General features: G+C 39.5%; 1 protein-coding gene across 1 annotated transcript in view; it reads right to left on the reverse strand.

Annotated features, from left to right (window-relative positions):
• NID1 (nidogen 1) overlaps positions 1-15,508 on the reverse strand; it is an 88,019-nt gene that overhangs the window by 50,234 nt on the left and 22,277 nt on the right. Inside the window, exons 6-10 of the mRNA XM_073338168.1 lie at positions 14,680-14,931; positions 11,047-11,247; positions 8,889-9,134; positions 7,452-7,595; positions 3,225-3,353 (exon numbers count right to left, since the gene is read on the reverse strand). Coding sequence (XP_073194269.1) covers positions 3,225-3,353; positions 7,452-7,595; positions 8,889-9,134; positions 11,047-11,247; positions 14,680-14,931 — 972 coding nt within the window. The remainder of the gene's footprint in view (positions 1-3,224; positions 3,354-7,451; positions 7,596-8,888; positions 9,135-11,046; positions 11,248-14,679; positions 14,932-15,508) is intronic.

The following is a 15,508-nucleotide window of genomic DNA, read 5'->3' on the forward strand; positions in this document are numbered from 1 at the left end:
GAATTCTCCCTCTTTCTACCCGTAGATCCTTTTTTGGGAAGGAAAGGTGTGGAACAATTGTCTTTTCTAATCCCAAATCAGAAGGAATTTCCAACAATGTTGAAATGTAGTTTCATAAATGGTATAATACAAGGGTAGAAGGTGGGCCTTTTGAACATTGGTATTTGGGTCCTACTCAGAGAATGTGGACTCCCTATTCCATGCTCCCCACATGGACTGCAGCCCAGGAGCAGCATAAGGTCCATAAAAGACGGGGGGCCCATGGTGCCTGAACCATGGCCCCATCCCCCCATGCTGCCCCTTCTCCTGGAGCCCCTACCCTCGCACCACCTCTTCCTGAGGCCTCACCACTGTTCCGCCCCTTCTCCCCAAGCTCTTCCCTTGCACCACCCCTTCCCCTGAGGCCCCACTCTGGCACCTCCTCTTCCCCCCCGGGCATGCCCCCTGCTCACTCCTCTCCGCCCCTTCCCCCCCACCCGTCGCTTGCCCTTATGGCAGCTAAAACGTGGGAGGGACCATGGCCCCCTGGCCCCTCCTGTTGCGGCAACCCTGCTGCAGCCAGCTCACTTCAGGACCCCAACAATGCAGTCCAGCTCTCAGAAACAGCAAACAGAAAGCTTGTCAACACATGCTCAGAAGTAGGAGAAACACAAAGGGACAGTTTAAAACTGGAGTTAAGACTGACCTGCCTTAAATTTGAAGACATTGTGAAATGAGATGGCATGTTAGTAACTGTTCATTTTATTTTTTCCCCCTTTACAACTATAAACACCAATTATGTTTGGAATCCACAGCTGAAAGTAATAGGCAAGTATGAAACAGCTGAGATCTGAAGACAGCCAATTTTAAAATCACGTTTGTTTAGATTTATATTCAGCCTTCAGGACAACTTAGCTGAGAATTGTACTAGTAAAGCATCAGTCTTTCTAAGAGTCATAGATGATAATTTTCTAACGTAAAAAGATACTGCATCCAACATGTGGTAGCTCTGTTTGGGACCTCATCATGATGGATAAAGATGAATTATTCACTGGACTAGTAGTTGGTGGTTGCTAGGGACCAGTGATCATCAACTGATTACATTCAACATGGACAAACAGAGGACACTCCCAACCAGGCACTCCTCCGTTCCTCACCTCCCCATGCCCTACATTTTAGTTTTTTATAAATTTTATCCTGTTTTTAATTTTTTTAAATAAAACCTGACAAAACCTGGAAAATTTAAAAAATAAAAATTGAAAACAACAAAGTCCTTAATCATATTCAGTCTGTGATCCACCATACCTTCCACATCCTTTTCTATTGTACTACCTAAATAGCTATCCCCCATTTTCTGCATTTGATTTTTCCTTGGCAAGTGTAGTACTTTGGACTTTTCTTTACTGAATGTCATCTTGTTGATTTCAGACCAATTCTCCAATTTGTCAAGGTCGTTTTGATTTCTGAGCCTGTCCTCCAAAGTGCTTGCAACCCCTCCCAGCTTGGTGTCACCTGCAAATTTTATAAGCACATTCTCTATTCCATTATCCAAATCATTAATGAAAATATTGACTAGTACTGGATGCAGGACTGACCCCTGCAAGACCCCACTAGATATGTCCTCCTAGAGTGACAGTGAAACATTGACAACTACTCTGAATATAGTTGTGCACTCATTTTATAATAATCTCATCTAGACCACATTTCCCTAATTTGCTTAGGAGAATGTCATTTGGGACATTAAAAGCTTTACTAAATCATGATAAATCATGTTGATGGCTTCCCCCACATCCACTAAACCAGTAAACCTGTCAAAGAAGGTAACTAGGTTGGTTTGGCATGATTTGTTCCTGACAAATGTATTTATTTATCACCCTATTATCCTGTTGGTGCTTAAAAAGTTAATTATTTAATGATTTGTTTCAGTATCTTTCCAAGTATCAAAAAGTTCAGTTAACTGGTCTATAACTCCCCAGGTCCTCTTTGTTCCCTTTTTAAAATGCAGGTTCTATTTTTGTCCTTCTCCAGTCCTCTGGGACCTCACCCATCCTCCATAAGTCTTTGATGATAAATCACTCATGGTTCTGAGATTGCTTCAGCTAGTTCCTTATGTACCCTAGGGAGAATTTCATCAGGTCCTGATAATTTGAACACATCTAGCTTAATTAATTCTTATTTCACCTGTTCTTTTCCTATGCTGGCTTGTGTTCCTTCCCACTTGTTAATATTAATCTTAAGTATCTGTTCTCAATTTTTTTTTAAACTCAAATTAAGCATTAAACACCTCAGCCTTCTTAATATAATTTGTTATGCACTCTCCTTTCCTGCTACATAGTGGACCTACATTTTCCTTCATCTTTCTATTGCTCCTGATGTACAAGGCTCTATAAGCCTCTTTTTATGTCCCTTACGAGGTGTAATTAGTTTAGTGCCTTAGTCTTTCAGATTTGATTTTGTGCCTACATGCCTGTGCTATTCTTTTGTACTCCTCCTTCATAATTTGTCCATGTTTCCATTTTTTTAGTAGGATTCTCTTTGACTTTCAGGTCATTCAAGAGATCCTAATGCATCCATAATAGCCTCTTACTATTCTTTTTTCTTTGCATTGGGATAGTATGCGGTTGTGCCTTTAATATTGTCTTCTTGAGAAACTGCCTGCTCTCCTGAATTCCTTTTTCTCTTAGATTTTCTTTCCATGGGACCTTACCTAGTAGTTCAGAGTTGTTAAAGTCTGCTTTTTTGAAGTCTAATGCAATCCTTGGATGTATAAACAGGGGAATAGGAAGGTGACTTTATTTTTGTTTACAGCATTGGTGAGTCTGATACTGGAATACTGCGTACAATTCTGATGTCCATATTTTAAAGAGTACATTTAAAAATTGGAAAGGTTGTAGGAAAGAGACAAACATTATTCAAGGGCTAGAGAAAATGCCTTCTAGTGACTTAGAGAGCTCAATCTGTTTAGCTTATCAAAAAGATGTTTGAGGGGTGGCTTGATTACAGTGCATCTTCACAAGGAAAAAGCAGTGGGTACTAAAAGGCTCTTTAAACTGTGAAAAAAGGACACACACCTAATGTTATAAAAATTCTTTGAAGGTCACCTTTAAGCGACTTGCCCAAAGTAACAGCTAGAATCAGAAACAGAACCCACGAAACCTGACTCCCACATCTGTGCTCTGTGTAATGGTCCACATTGCCCAAAACCTGCTAGTAAATGATTTAAGAAAATCTGGAACTAAACTCACCCACGCAAGTCCGTCCATCATCTGAAAACTGATAGCCATCAACACACTCACATCGGAAAGTTCCTGGCTGGTTATTACAGACTGCATTGCTGCCACACACTGTCGGTTGCTCTGAGCACTCATCAACATCTGGAGAGTGTAACAAAGATTCTAGTTATTACAAAGGGGTGAACAATGTGGATCCTGGAAACAAGGGCATTACGCAACTACCAATAAATAAATAAATAAATAGATAGATAGATTAATAAAACTAATCTAAGAAACCAATCCATACACCAGTTGTGTTGTTATTCTTTAACATTTCCAAAGAGACATTCAAGAACTTTCCACAGGTCAATAAAGGTTCCTTTCCTAAGATGACATGATTGCACAAAGCTATAGCAGTAAAGTGTATCATTATTGTACAATATGGATTCAACCAACAATTGGTGCTGTAACTTTAAGTTAGATTTTAAAATAAATGATATCTTTTGTTGTTCATATATGTGCTATGTACAGCATGAGCATCACTGATTATGCTGGAGGCTTGTTACTTGTGGAGAACTACACTAATGCATAATAATTCATTGCATGTAATTGTCAGAGATCACACATTCAGAAAATAAAATGGACTAATATTTTATTAAATTGTGCCATATAGCAGCTACCAACTATAGTTTAACTAAATGTAACATGTGGAGGACCTGTACAGATGTGATATTGATTCATAACTTTAACTGTAAGTCATGCATTCCAAGCTTTATATGATCATGTTTTATAGCTCTCCAGCCAGGAGGACCCCTAGTGTAGGCATCTATGGAATTTCTAATGTGACCTGGGATACATAGGAGGGACTAAATTATGAGAGATTTCAGAGTAGCAGCCGTGTTAGTCTGTATTCACAAAAAGAAAAGGAGTATTTGTGGCACCATAGAGACTAACAAATTTATTTGAGCATAAGCTTTTGTGAGCATCCGATGAAGTGAGCTGTAGCTCACGAAAGCTTATGCTCAAATAAATTAGTTAGTCTCTAAGGTGCCACAAGTACTCCTTTAAATTATGAGAGTAAGTCAAACAAAACAGCACATTATCACAGTTTAGCTTTGTCAGACTAATAACATATTTTACACTGAGAAGCTACCAAGTATAAAATAGCTGTTACTCTGTAAGTCATACATTAAACTGCAGAGTCCTGTGAAATACTTAAGATGTGAGATTTTAGACAACAGGAATGCCACACAACTGAGAAGAACAGACTTCTTTTCAGAACTGCTTCTATTTAGAGTCCAGTCTTGAAAAGATGGTTCCAATGGCTTCTATTTTTCCCAAACATACGAAGATAGCGCAACTGGCTATTAGAAATGAGGATTTAGATTCCAAATCTTTACCCATTCTACAAAATTATTTAGAGTGCTCTAACAAAATACAGGTTCTATGGTAGTAGGTAGCTCTAATGAAACAGCTATATTCAATTTTTAACTAAAAGGAGGAGAGGTACACTTTTAAAATTACATAATAATTATACATTTAATAGTCTCTGGAAGTGAAAATGTTATCAGAGCCAAAAAGCAAGGGTAACCCAAAGACCTTTGTGATAATTTTCCCTCTCCTAGATAATTTTCTTTATCTCTTGTTTACAGAGGTTGCCTTGGGCTTAAAAAAAAAAAAATCAAGACAGTTGCAAAGATTTTGGATAGTACGTTAAAAATAAATATTTATCTACACTTATCACAAGCAGTATTTGAGGTACCACAGCTTTGTCCTTTTCTAAATAATGTACTACTAATTATATCCATTGCATAGCCCAAGACAGCCATAAACTAGCGTTTTACATGTACAAAGAGTTCAGTGCTCCCATCCAGGATTCTTAGTAAGACTTTGTGGAGACACAGCTGGGGGGGCGTTAGGTTTTAAACAGGTTTCAGAGTAGCAGCTGTGTTAGTCTGTATCCGCAAAAAGAAAAGGAGGACTTGTGGCACCTTACCTGAGAGTGATCAGGTAAGGTGAGCTATTACCAGCAGGAGAGCAGGGGCGGGGGGAACCTTTTGTAGTGATTCATAGATTCATAGATATTTAGGTCAGAAGGGACCATTATGATCATCTAGTCTGACCTGCACAACGCAGGTCACAGAATTTCACCCACCACTCCTGCAAAAAACCTCACACCTATATCTGTGCTATTGAAGTCCTCAAATCGTAGTTTAAAGACTTCAAGGAGCAGAGAATCCACCAGCAAGTGACCTGTGCCCCATGCTACAGAGGAAGGCGAAAAACCTCCAGGGCCTCTTCCAATCTGCCCTGGAGGAAAATTCCTTCCCGACCCCAAATATGGCGATCAGCTAAACCCTGAGCATATGGGCAAGATTCACCAGCCAGATACAGAAAATTCTTTCCCAGGTAACTCGGATCCCACCCCATCTAATATCCCATCACAAGCCATTGGGCTTATTTACCATGAATATTTAATTACCAAAACCATGTTATCCCATCATACCATCTCCTCCATAAACTTATCAAGTTTAATCTTAAAGCCAGATAGATCTTTCGCCCCCACTGCTTCCCTTGGAAGGCTATTCCAAAACTTCACTCCTCTGATGGTTAGAAGCCTTCGTCTAATTTCTAGTCTAAATTTCCTGGTGGCCAGTTTATATCCATTTGTTCTTGTGTCCACATTGGTACTGAGCTTAATCAAGGTGGGCCATTTCCAGCAGTTCAGAAGGACATCTGAGGAACAGTGGGGGGCGGGGGGGTACTTTGTGTAATGACCCATCCACTCCCAGTCTTTATTCAAGCCTAAGTTAATTGTATCCAGTTTGCAAATTAATTCCAGTTCAGCAGTCTCTCGTTGGAGTCTGGATACAATGCATCCGATGAAGTGATGTACTCCTTTTCTTTTTGCGGATACAGACTAAGACGGCTGCTATTCTGAAACCTGTCAGACGTTCTTGTCAACTGCTGGAAATGGCCCACCTTGATTAGCACTACAAAAGGTTTTTTCCCCCCTGCTCTCCTGCTGGTAATAGCTCACCTTACCTGATCACTCTCCTTACAGTGTGTATGGTAACACCCATTGTTTCATGTTCTCTGTGTATATAAATCTCCCCACTGTATTTTCCACTGAATGCATCTGATGAAGTGAGCTGTAGCTCACGAAAGCTTACGCTCAAATAAATTTGTTAGTCTCTAAAAAGTACTCCTTTTCTTTTTGAGGTTTTAAACAGTTCATTAAAACTGCTTCCTCTTTTATAAGCAGCTAAATTGAGGTTGCTTCACAATAAAATCTGAAAAAAGCAAAGCAACCCTGTGGAGTATTAACATATATACAGAGCAGCACTTTTAATCTAGAAAAGCTTTTACAGCATTGGCTATTGGTCCAAGTTTTTCCAGTCAGCAACAGCTGAGATGGCATAAGGGGATCCAGTAAACCAAGAGGAATACCGATTCAGACTAGACAAGCAAAACAAATGAATTTAACAACGATTAATTACCTCAATTGTGGCCCAACCATATTATAAACAGAGTATGGCCAGACTCTGTGGACTGGGAAAACTGTGCTTTAAATTGTAAAATTTCACTTGGTCTTCACACAAATCTTCAAATTGGAATCCATTACTAACTGAGCCTGGTACAAAAAATAACCTAAAGATTGGACTTTATTGTCTTTTGAAGATAGTGGAAAGACTGCTATTGATTTCAATATTAACTGCTTTGATCAAGGCCATAGTAATATTTGTTATAGGTAGTCTGTGAAGAGAAAACAGCAATCCTTTTAGGAATATGCTGTGTATGTAGGTTTGGTAGCAGAGCAAAAAAAAACTTTTGGGATTTTGAAAGGCAAAAATATTACAAAATTTCTGTCAGTCATTACGAAGTTCTAATATACACACAAGCTCACCAAGGAAAGAATGTGTGTAATTATTTTGAACTGTCTTCTTCCACTGTCTTCTTTTCTTTCAGAAAAAAAGCAAAAAAAACTTATTTAAATATTTAATATTATTTGTTTATACTATGATAGGACTCAAGCTCCAGTTAACCTTAGGGTTCTTTGTGCTAGGCACTATACAAAACACATAGTGAAAGAATTTCTGCCTCAGAAAGCTTTAGAGAACCATATTCCAATAGCAAGATTTTCAAGACATGTTTTAATAGTCCAGGCCAAAAGGGTTGGTTCTGAGGGTTAATATATTCCATCGATGACAAGCAGAATCTACACAAGCCATTATTCTGATGCATAAATGTTTCTCATACCGTAACAAACACGTCCATCTCCACGGAAGCCTACAGAGCATTCACAGGAGAACTGATTTCCTGTTCCTGGACGACATACTGCATTGGTGTCACAACCATGGGTACCAGTGTAGCAAGGATTTCGGCTGATATCAGCAGAACCATCTGTTCAAAGAGATTATATTTAACCACTGAAGATGCTAAAATGAGGCCAAGTTAAATGTGACTATCTGACAAACATTAGTCTCTTACAGCCCTTATTTAAAGGGAAGTTTAAAGTCTGAATCCATCCCTGCAGCAGCATGAGGACTGAGGCAGAGACTGAGGAGAGATTGCTTACACCTGCAGTATGTGTGGGGGCCAGTTTTGTGCCAGTTGGACTCATCAGGGAGAGGGGTTCCTACAGTTGAGATGCAGGTCAACTATCAGTCATGCCTTTTACCTCAAATATGACAGCACAAGGTCTTCCCAAGAACTTTTACAAAGGAACATGGGTAAATTATAAAAACAATACAGATGACACTTTTACACAGAAAAGCCCACAGCAAATTATATACACAATTAAAAAGCAAGGTTAAGTCAAATCACGTGTATAGTTACCTTCCAGTCTCTTGAGTCGCTAAATAAGATTGTTTTGTTTGGGTTGGGATGCTTTTTTTCAGTAGCTAGGGATGCCTTATTTCTACCTGTATCCTTGCTGTCAAAAACTGACATACTCCTTTCTATACTCACTTGGTTTGTATTTTTAAATTGTTCCTTCATTCATACCTAATTTAATTCCTGCAAAAAAGAATTTCACTAACTTGTCATTAAGGTTGCCCAGACTTATCAACCTTTGCACAAATATCCCTTAAAATAAGTGTCAGATTGAAACAAAAACAAAATTAATAAAACAAAACCCAACACACACAAACAAGTTTATCATTTGACTCAAATAAAACATTTTGTATAATTGGCTATTGCACATCATCCAGAAATGAAATGCTATGACTGGCTGAAAGATGGCTCTTAGAAACTAGCTTCTGTTTAATGGCACATGATTCATTCTAGTACTGGGTTGTTTTTTGACGCAGTGGGTTTCTGCTCCCATACAGTATAAAAAGGGATTCATTGACGACAGAACTGTTATTCATTTAAAAGATAAAAGTACATGAGGTAAATGAAAATTCTCCATGAATGTATTAGTAAGGAAAAGATTCATACTGGTATTTTCAAAGTAGCCTAGGAGTTAGGCACTCAAATCCCACTTAAATTCAATAGGAGTTAGGTGCTCAATTTACAAGAAGTATTTTGGACCTTTTTTAAGAAAGGTCAATAGGCATTTTTAATTCCAGGTAAGTAACGCAGATATATAATCTATTTCATTAACATCCAGCTAATGCAAAGTCAAATATAAAGGAGTTTATCTCCCACAATCCAAGCCCCAAAAGAGGAATTGAAGAATTATCATATACGTACCACTGACTGGGCCAATTGAGTTGCTCATAGCATATCGCAGAATTTGTTCGTCCCTATTATACAGGACAAAGACACTGTCTACTGATAGTTGCTGTGTGGCAGAAATAGCGTGATGTGAGTCATCGTGAATGCATTCGTCAAATGAGATGGTCTGTCGCCACTGGTAGGCTACAGTGTAGGAGGGAGAAATCCCATCTCGTTCTGGTTCTGTCACTGTGTACTCCCTGGTAGAAGATGATGTGATCACTGAAATACAATAAATACCACATGAGTAAGAGAGGAAAGGGAGAGTACAAAGCCCATTTCCATCTGCAGATATGGATCAAAGCAAGGTAGTATTAAACAGAATTTTACAGACAAGCAGCTATAAAGCACTCACGGCCGGCTCTAGGCACCAGTAAACCAAGCCCCCCCCCCTCCTTTTTTTTTTTGGCTTCGGCAGCACTCCGGCCCTTTTTTTTTGGCTTCGGCTGCATTCCACTTGGGGCGGCAAAAAACTTAGAGCCAGCCCTGAAAGCACTGCCATGTTTCTCTATTCAAAAGGAAGAAATTTTACTTGATTTGGCCTGTCTTTTGCTTTCATGTATCAGAGTTTCAAACAATGTGCTAACTATTTATCTAAACATAATTTAGCAAATTTGTATGGTTGGTAAGACATGGAGAAAAGGCAAATTCAGTTTAAGAAACTTGTTATGCAAGTTCACCAAAACAAGTCACTGAATGTTCAAAAAATCTAAAAAGAACAGCAGCCACTAATACCAAAAACACTTGCTCTTTGTTCATTTCAATATGTTATCTCGATTTTCTGACAAAATCCTGAATAAAATATAAGAACTATCAAATCTGCAAGTTCCATAGCAGTTTTCTGTATGGTGAAAAAGAGACCAAGGCCATGATCCTTCAAGAAGGTCTGCCTGGATTAATTGTAATGCCCAACCCCCTCTGAAGTCAGTTGAGCTCTAAATGGATACAGGGCACCACCTTCATGGATCTGCTCACGGGATTTAGGCCAAAAAGGTGAATACCTGCTATCTGGCAGCCCATTATTCAGACAAGTCCAGTATGCTATAAGCTTCTTCAAGGCGTGTCAAGCTAAGTAAATAGGCTGGTGAAATAAGCAGCCGTTTATGATTATGTGAGGTCTAATTTAGCAGATACATATTTCTGCAGTTTCTTGAAGGAAGAGAGACGTGGAGATGGGGTGGCACAAGGAACTGGAAATGGGCTAAACAGCCTCTTGCTTCCACGTTGCTCATTCATATCCTGCCCAAGTCACAGTGACAGATAGTTGTTACTACCACATAACTGGTAATTGACCTATGTGAACTGATACATACAGTTCAGTCCAGTTCCTAGTGGAGCATTGCAAAAAGCCTCACAGCAATACGTACAGTTAATGGTAGTCTTAGGGTATGTCTACACTACCTGCTGAATCGGCGGGCAGTGATCGATTTAGCAGTGGTCGATTTATCGCATCTAGTCTAGATGCGATAAATCGACCCCCGAGGGCTCTCCTGTCGACTCCTGTACTCTACCACCGCGAGAGGCGCAGGCGGAGTCGACAGGGGAGCGGCAGCAGTCGACTCACCATAGTGAAGACACCACGGTGAGTAGGTCTAAGTACATTGACTTCAGCTACATTATTCACGTAGCTGAAGTTGCGTAAGTTAGACCAATCTCCCACCCCCCTCCCGCCCTCATTGTAGACCAGGGCTTAGAAAACAGACCAAGGACAGAATAGGATGGAAAACCAAATTAGCCTCTCTTCTTGAGCCCTCTAGATCAGAACTGAAACATTAGTAAGCAATGCAGGAAATTTTCACTGCTGCTGTCTACACAGCATCACTTTTGTAGATAAAAGAAAGGCCCCTTCACTGTCTCTAGAGTTGTCAGTCCAGCATTTTTTGACACCACATAATTAAAAAAAAATTCAAAACCTCACATAAGAGACCAAGAACATGCAATTTTCAGAGATAAAGGTTATTAAAACATTCTCACTGAGTTGTTCCAAAGAGCCAAAGAACAAATATATGGTAGTAAACTCTACACTGAAAACAGATATGAACCTATGTAACAGGCAATGTTTTTTCAGATTCTTATTTTCTCTTCTGATGAATATGGTTGATAATCACCTCCATTAATTCATGTTGCTTCTTACCAGAACTAGAAGAGTGATAGAGCTCATTGTATGGTTCTATGTGGACTGATGCACCAAATGGGATCTCGGGTACTTTGCCCTCCATTTCTGTGCTGATTGTAAGATGACCATGTTCATCGATTCCACTGAATTTTTGCTTGATAACCAACTTCTCATTACTGCCAAGGAAGGTAACTTCAGCTTGCCGTGTAAACTCACCACCTAGAAATCAAGATTAGGCAAACCATGACTAAGTTTGAATCCATCTAGTCAAACCGTTGTCCACAACCCTTCAAAACAAAAAAAGAAAACACAAACAAAAAAAAGCAAATATTTTCTCCAAGCTATTATGCAAGATCTTCTAATAGTTCACGGTTTTTTTTCCATATAAGGGCAAAATTATTGTTCTAGAAATTCCATTGACACACTATCACTGAGTATAGTAAAAGAACCCAGACTTTTATGTACTAAACATTTTGAACTGTAAATAAGGCAGAAGAGAAGGTTTCAGATCAAGAGAAGAGGCAGAGCCAAAATATACAACAGTAAGTCTTATCATGTGTGGTATAGTTAAAAAGTGGTTTTATTCTTTAGAGAAAATATCTCTATTAAGAGATCACTGATTTAAAACAGACAGAAAATTTCTGGTCCCAAATTTTAAAAAAATTGAAATGTACATTATAAATTCCTGAACTAGCTTCCAGGAAGTCAATAAATAAATAAATAAATACACAAAAAAACAAGAAAAAATTCTATATTCAATTAACATACTGATGAGGCTGACAAAATTTGTACCACAGAACTGTAAAGCATCAAATTAAAAAAATGCATAAACTCTAAATCAGATTATATTCACAGATGGGTCTGAGAATTTGAATCAATCCAGAAATTGAGGCCCATCTCTAGTTATATGTAGCACTGAATTACAAAAATACTTCTGAAATGTATAGGAATTTTAACAAAAATCAGTGAATCTCTCACTTGCCTGCCAAAACTGCAGTTGAAGGTTCTGTATTTCCCCTGCAGCATTTCCCCTGGTGATATCATTAGCACCTAAAGCCTAATATGTTTTAGGTATTCATAGGGCCAGATTTTCATTGCATTCTGGCCTCTTCTTTGCAAGTGCTCAAAAGCAGCCAAATCTACCTAGCTGAGAATACCCCCAGCATGGGGGCCTTTTAGCTACCAGTGGCTGTATAGCCAGCCCAGCACAGAGGTACAAGGAGAGGGCTTAGCCAGGACAGAGCTAGCATATAGTTTATTTGGGACTATAAGCAACTGAAATATCTAACCTACATGGTGACTCAGCACAGCTATACCCTGATAATCAGGGTGCTGTAACTAGCTCCCCAATAACCCCACATCTTTTTTGTGTCAAGCAAAAGCTGAGCACAGCAGAGAATCTGGGTTGAAAGTCTTTTTGCTGCTGTAGGAGAAAACACAGATCCTTGCACTCCAGTCTTGGCAGGTAAAAAGTTCACCTTTCAGGCTCGAATTCTGCTTTCACCTCATTGTGTTGTATTTTTGTTTACAGGTGGGATTTTCAAAAATCCCAAACTCACTTAGAAGCACAATTCGTACTGAAATTCAGGGGGACTTGTATTCCTAAAAGACTTTGGGAGTTTTGAAAATCCCACCCTTTGTGTTATACACCTTGTTTGGTGCCTTATTTAAAATATTTCTCTATACAAGGCAATAAATATGCCCCCAAATGATTTTACAGTAATCAGAGGGGAAAAAACAGGTTTCCCCATTTAGGGATAACTACCAAGAGACTTGAAGTGGCTACAACCAAACATTTCAGTTGCAGGTGCTCAGCACTCTCACCAACGGGTCCTCTGGCTCTAATTCTCCTGTCATTAGAAGGATAGCCTCCCCATAGCACATTGATAGACTAGGATAATATTAAACATCAGCAAAAGTGTACAGTCGGAGAAAGCTCAGGACTCTTTTCATGTGGTATCATAAACAAAAATCTCACCACATTTTAGGCAATGTCAGCAGGCAGCAGCTGTTGCAAAGGAACAAATGGAAATACTGAATTTTTGAGGACACCAAAACATTTACACCAAACTTTAATTTGAGGGTGTTTCCTTTCTACCTTGTTGCTTGTTAGCTGCTTCTTTCAAGTGTCTCAAGGCCAGCTTTGTTGCCATACCAGGGTACAACAAGACCCATTGGTTTCATTAGCATTTTAAATTTTATAAATTTATGTACAAGTATAATTTAAAAATGACTCTACAGATTTAAGTCTTTACCGTTTAGTGGGGAGGAGCATCTTTTTATGCTAGTTCTGTAATATAAAGGTTTCCCTATGCTGAAAGATTCTCCACACTTTGCAACAGTTGTGATTTATTGAATTAAGAGCCATTTACATTTTTATGACTATTTACACAACTGCCAAATAGCCAGCTGTATTAAGAAGGAACAAATTAAAGATGCAAGTCGAGGGAAATTGATCTTTCAAGTGATGTGATTGTGGTGTTGTAGCCAGGATGTTGGTCCCAGGATATTAGAGAGATGGGGTGGGTGAGGTAATATCTTTTTAATCTGGAATTTCCAAACCTGTAGAAGAGCTCTGTGTAAGTTCGAAAGCTTGTCACTCTCACCAACAGAAACTGGTTCAATAAAACAGAGGTTCTTAACCTTTTTCTTTCTGAGTCCGCTTCCCCCCTCCCCCCCGACTGCTGTGAAAACTCCACGGCCCACCTGCACCACAACAACTGTTTTTCTGCGTATCCAGTAGATTAAAAGCCAGGGCTGGCATTAGGAGCTAGTAAGCAATTTCCCGGGGCCCCACACCACAAGGGGCCCCCTCAAAGCTAAGTTGCTCGGGCTTCGGCTTCTGCCCTGGGGGGCGGGGCTCGGTCTTCAGCTTTTTACCCTGGGCCCCAGTGAGTCTAATGTTGGCCCTGCTCTCTGGTTTGTTTTGGTGGATCCCTTGAAACCGGCTCACAGCCCCCACACCCATGGGGCCCTGGACCTCATCCACCTGGTCTTGCTAAGTGACATGATTTTCAGTTATCTAGGAATTTGCATCTAGACATAGTATGAGTTCTCAACTGAAAAGCTGCTGCATCTGTACAAGCTGGTGAATTCAGAGTAAGTTCTAGCCACCACATGAGACACTGAGAAAACTCCAACAATGTGAAGTAAGAAAAAGAAAGGATCCTGGCTCACGCCTCTGTATCAAGTGCTGATTTCAAATTCCATCCATTTTTACCTCTAAAAAAAAAAAAAAAAAAGGGGGCAACAGAAAATTTTACTCTGTTAACACACACAGACCAATTTTCAGAGGTGCTGTATACCCAGGCCTCCCAAAATACTTGGTCACCTGCTTTCTGATAACATCAGTTCATTGAATGGGAACTGGCTAATCCACTTCGACTCAGTGCTCAGGGTTTCTGGGTGACTACTAGGCATTTGTGCCTAGTGCAAAGTAAAAATTCCAGATATCTGTATTATATCAGCAAAAGAAATGGTCAGAAGGTTTGATATAGCACCAACCAACCAATACTAGTCAGGAAACAGGGAGCTTCTGCATCTTTCTAATAATTTACTTCAAAGTATTCTAGTTTAACAGTTCTCTTGCCTCAAGCCACAAAAAAAGTATAAAGCAGTTTTTTAAACAAGTTCTAATAAAAAAAAAGTTACCTGTAATACTGAATCCATTTCTATATCCTTGCTGCTCCACAGCAAACATCCATCCTATGATACCTCCAACAGAAGCAAGAGGAAGCAGAGAATACCCCAGCACCTCTGGAATAGTGCTGATAGCAGTGTATGCTCGCCCATGGTTCATCACAACGTAAGAATGGAGGTCAGTGTTCTCAAATACAACTGGAACTGGGTTACTTCCTACAAAGATTTTCCCTTTCACTTTCCCATTCACTCGCTGAGGAGAACCTGGTAAATCAAAAACACCAATGTAAGGTAAAGAATTTCACAAAGTAAAAACAGAATTAACACATTGTTCAGAGCTACGTTTTCTAATCAGCGTATTAATTTTGTGCAAATAGAAAGTAGAAAATTAGTATCAACATGCATGGCAAGAGACAGATGCTCACAGAGTTAGACATACAAGCCACCTACAAATGAGGTGTAAAGTTGCATAGGCAATTACAGTTTCATTGCTATGAAAAAGAGAGAGTGGGCAGAGTTACAATAATTAGATCTTGTCCTTTTTCATTTTTCCCAGGGATAGATAGTTGAATAAACAAGCTGTTTTGTGAAAGCACAGTGGTTCTCAAACTTCTGTATTGGTGACCCCATTTACATTGCAAGCCTCTGAGTGTGACCCCCTTATAAATTAAAAGAACTTTTTAATATATTTAGCACCATTATAAATGCTGGAGGCAAAGCGGGGTTTGGATTGGAAGCTGGCAGCTTGCGACCCCCCAGGTAATAACCTCATGACCCCCTGAGGGGTCCCTACCCGCAATTTGAGAACCCCTGTTGTAGCATCTGCAAATAGTGAATGCCA

Source organism: Lepidochelys kempii, chromosome 3, assembly GCF_965140265.1.
Source record: "Lepidochelys kempii isolate rLepKem1 chromosome 3, rLepKem1.hap2, whole genome shotgun sequence".
Classification (NCBI taxonomy): domain Eukaryota; kingdom Metazoa; phylum Chordata; order Testudines; family Cheloniidae; genus Lepidochelys; species Lepidochelys kempii.